Source organism: Otolemur garnettii, unplaced genomic scaffold, assembly GCF_000181295.1.
Source record: "Otolemur garnettii isolate 467f Iridium unplaced genomic scaffold, OtoGar3 scaffold00138, whole genome shotgun sequence".
Classification (NCBI taxonomy): Eukaryota; Metazoa; Chordata; class Mammalia; order Primates; family Galagidae; genus Otolemur; species Otolemur garnettii.
This window is the reverse complement of record NW_003852533.1, coordinates 3419742-3423824: the sequence shown is the minus strand read 5'-3', so window position 1 is coordinate 3423824 and position 4083 is coordinate 3419742. Positions and strand designations below refer to the sequence as shown.

At 36.5% G+C, this 4083-nt stretch overlaps 1 protein-coding gene across 2 annotated transcripts in view; it reads right to left on the bottom strand.

Moving 5' to 3' along the window:
- Window positions 1–230: 230 nt before the first annotated feature.
- The window catches only part of LOC100948237 (inner nuclear membrane protein Man1), a 54130-nt gene continuing 50277 nt past the window's right edge, over window positions 231–4083 (bottom strand). For both annotated transcript variants that reach the window (XM_023518407.1, XM_023518408.1), the window contains 3 exons: window positions 2783–2888; window positions 2618–2696; window positions 231–2398 (listed from right to left, as the gene is read on the bottom strand). In XM_023518407.1, coding sequence (XP_023374175.1) covers window positions 2235–2398; window positions 2618–2696; window positions 2783–2888 — 349 coding nt within the window. In that variant the 3' untranslated portion in view covers window positions 231–2234. The remainder of the gene's footprint in view (window positions 2399–2617; window positions 2697–2782; window positions 2889–4083) is intronic.

Below are 4083 nucleotides of genomic sequence, written 5' to 3'. Positions count from 1 at the left end.
CTCTGTCTCAAAAAAAAAAAAAAAAAAAAAAAAGACTTTTTCATAGAGATAAGTAAAATACCGAGGCGCAGATGGCTAAAATTAACTTTAGGTCTTCATCTGTCTTTGTAAACACACATATATTCATTCACAAACGACCAAATAAAGAGATTTATGATACAGGGACCTGTTTTCACTGATAAAAAACAAAGACACGGTGCACTTAAAAAGTTTTTAAAAGCCAAGACGCATTAAAAAAAACCTAATAAATTTTTAATTAGAATTTTTTTCCTTTTTGAAACAGGACAAATAACAGATTACATCAAACTTCAGAACTTCTCCAATGCCTGGTTACTATGCACATTCCCATCTGTCTTGCAGGAAGGGATCTTGGTCAGCTTAACAGTTTCAGGTAAAATAAGCTGCAAATAGTATATATTACAATAATAAATGTACAATGTTTACATGAAATATGTTTCAGAAGCAAGGAAAAGATGCATCTGCATCAAAAGGCGACCTTGTAAAATGCCACGACTAGTTTTTACATTCACTCTTGCAACAGGTTACAAGATGGGGCCACTAAGCTCAGATAAATCACTATGATGCACATAAAATACAGAAAGATGGGTACTTTATATATTATATATATTTATATTTTCACACATTAGCATCTGAGACATAAATTGAGAATTTTAAATTGATTCTCTTCAGATAACAAACCATTTTTTATTCTTCATAAACACGGTGCCCACAGAAGCACATGGGTAAGGCACGGCCGGGCTCCCTGCTACAGACAATGCACATTGCGTTTGCGTAGCCAGAAACGTGCGTTATCTGTGCAAGTTCATGCTGCAAACACCACACATTTACCACAAACAAAAAGGAAAACTGAACTTTAGACGAAATAAAAATTGGTACAACCCCAGCTGTTTCACATACTCATTTGGACCAACAATCAACAGGTAATTTTTTAAAAGCCAATTGCTAGATTACTAGCCAATTTTGTTCAGCAACTATTTTAATCTGAAATCATAAACAACAATAAAGTAACTTTACCGAAACAAATTAAATACTGAGGCACAAAACAACAGTCACTTGTGCCTTTACTATACTGCAAACTTTTATGACCCAAAATTACGAGTATAATTTGTCAAATGCATGTTTTGCTGCAACGATGTGCCCTGCGATGAATCTGAGATATAAGAGGGGCACTAACATTTCATTAAATTATAAATAGACCAGGAACATTACTTAATCCCAATGGTACTATGTCACAGCCCTAGTATTTATAATAAATACAGCTTTTCACAAAATATTTTTCCAACATCTGCCAATTTCTTCTTTATTGCTCACATGAATTTAAATCCATTACAACTGGCATCACAACTTTCACACAAAATCATACTGAGACTTTTTTTATATAAAACCTATAAAAGATATTTTAAACTTGTATCTAATACTTCCAGGTGTTTGGCTGTGTAATCTATGTGATAGTACAGCCACATGTATCCCTGTGTGAGTGTACACATATACACATGTACACACACACACACACGCACACACATACATATACACACACATTAGATTATGAATAAAATAGAAAGCTTATTTTACTGCTTTAATGCAGACATCCTCACAAGACTGCTTTCACCACCACCACCAGCATTTACACATATATACAGAAGCCAGTTTAGTACAAGTTCATCCACTGACACATATGTGACCACTAACCCAAATTATTAATTGTCCCATATTTCCAACTGTAGCAAATGAATTTCTTACAAGCAAAAGAAACCTAGGGTTAAATGGGGAAATGAACAGTTTTACCACATTAGTGTGAGGAACAATGCAGGTGACTGCACACAAAAATTCACAAGGTTAGTTCACAAGAAATTATGGGAATACAAGAAGCCTCCTCACCATGCTTTTGGGTGGTTATCCAAACACTTCTTGGTGCAAAAATACAACCACCATATCTGAAAATGCTTAATAAAGTCAGTGTTCCTCATGCAAAACTTTAAATGCATTGGTTTAACTGAGCTCCAAAAACTGAATGAAAAATCTATTCTACCTACTCAGCATTGCTGCCTCACTGCTAAATCCCTTTGAAACCTTAAGATTTCTGGAACGTTCAAACAGAGCTGTATTCATCAATAAAAATATTACATACAAAAAGCATTTTAAAAGGAAGACAAAAAGCCGAACAGGAATTTTCCTATTGTAAGTAACAGTCTTAGGAGAGGAAAAACATCTCTTCAGGAGCCTCCCTGGGAAGTGGCTGGGCCGGTGCGCAGGCGGAGGTGCGACAGGGAGCTCAGGTGCTTGTTTGACGGCTTCAAGGGAGTGCTGCAAGAAAGCGCCTGTGGGAAGCGGTGGTGGTATCTATCTAGTCGCAAATACTTTACTGTCACCAATTTCCCTGTTGTAAGATAAAAATAGTATTTTAGATCTATAAAAATGTATTTAATATTTATAGAAAATTAACTGTGGTAAAAGACACATGAACATACAACACAAAATCACTAAAAATTAGTACTCAAAAAATGCTAACCTAAAATTTTTTAATTAAAATCTAGCATAGTTTAACATTAAACCATAGTGATCTTTACCAAATGTCTGTAATACTCAAATTCCTTACCATCAAACCAAGAGCCGTGCAATGCCTTAAAAGCTTTTCCAGCATATTCTGGGGACAGACATTTAACATATACACAACCCTGTGACATTTAAAAAGAAAAGAAACAGTCTTAGTTTAATAGCAACAAATCAAAACCATGGAATTCAATACTAAAAGTTACTTTACCTCACGTGAGTTTTTGTCTACCGCAATATGAACAATGCCATCATTATCACTGCATTTTTCTAAAATGGCTTCTTGGATTGCCAAATGCCACTGATCACCTATTTCCCTAAAAATTAACAAAAACAAAAATCAACACCCATATTCCTGCTCAGTAAAATGTCTTCATTATCTCTTCCATCCCAACAACAATATCCTACTAAAATTAGGATAGTTGAAAAACCCCATTATCATTAAAATTAGCAGCAAACAACTCTTGTTAACCAGTAGCATGTGGATTAAAAAAAAAAAAGTCCCAGCATTCAGAAGTGTGCGCCCTTCCCTCTCTCACCTTCTGTCCTTCTGTGAGAGGGCAGATGGCAGAGGCCTGGAGGACCAGCCCACCACAGAGGAAATGGTTAAGTCACTCTGATGCTTAAAATTCTACATACTTGCACTAACTTGTTTTTCTTTCCAGCATTAATAAGCACTTTCGTTAAAGTTATAACGTTAAATATTATTTTCTTTGATTTTAATGACATTTTTGTATTCTTGAACTTAAAAGAAATTCTTTGTAAACATCATATTCTGAGATTCCCCTTTCCAAAATAATGACATAGGACAAACATTTTGGCCGTTACTTTACTATAATATCAGCTTTAAGACTGTCTGCTAGAGTAATGCACATTTATCTGACATGTGAGACAGATGGTGGGGCAGGGGTTATGGATGCAGCCTCACTTTTAGGCTGTCAGTCTTTACCTTAGGTCATAGAACACTGGAATGATGTTTATTTGCTGACTCCTGACAAATAAGGTAAGATTCCTAATAAAGGAATGAGCCCTCACACTGTGAACTGTTTCTATCGCTGCAAAACAGAGGGTGTGTACTGACAGTGCTCCCCTAAATTTCCAATTTGTTTGTAGTCATTTATCTGGAATCCCATATCAAAACTTTTTTAAATGAATGAGTCATTGGATGGGACATAGGACTATTTCATATGTAATGCAATTTTTACTTTCAGGATTTTCTTTAAAAAAAAAACAACAACAAAAACAGGACTTGCAGAGTATGGCAGCTCACGTCTGTAATCCCAGCACTCTGGGAGACCAAGGCAGGTAGACTGCCTGAGCTCAGAAGTTCAGAGACCAGCCTCAGCAAGAGGAGGATCCTGTCTCTAAAAAAACAGCCGGGCACTGTGGCAGGTGCCTGTAGTCTCAGCTACCTGGGAGGCTGAGGCAGGAGGATCACTTGAGCCCAGGAGTTTGAGGCTGCTGTGATGCCGTGGCACTCTACCAAAGGTGTCAAAGTGAGACTCTGCCTCA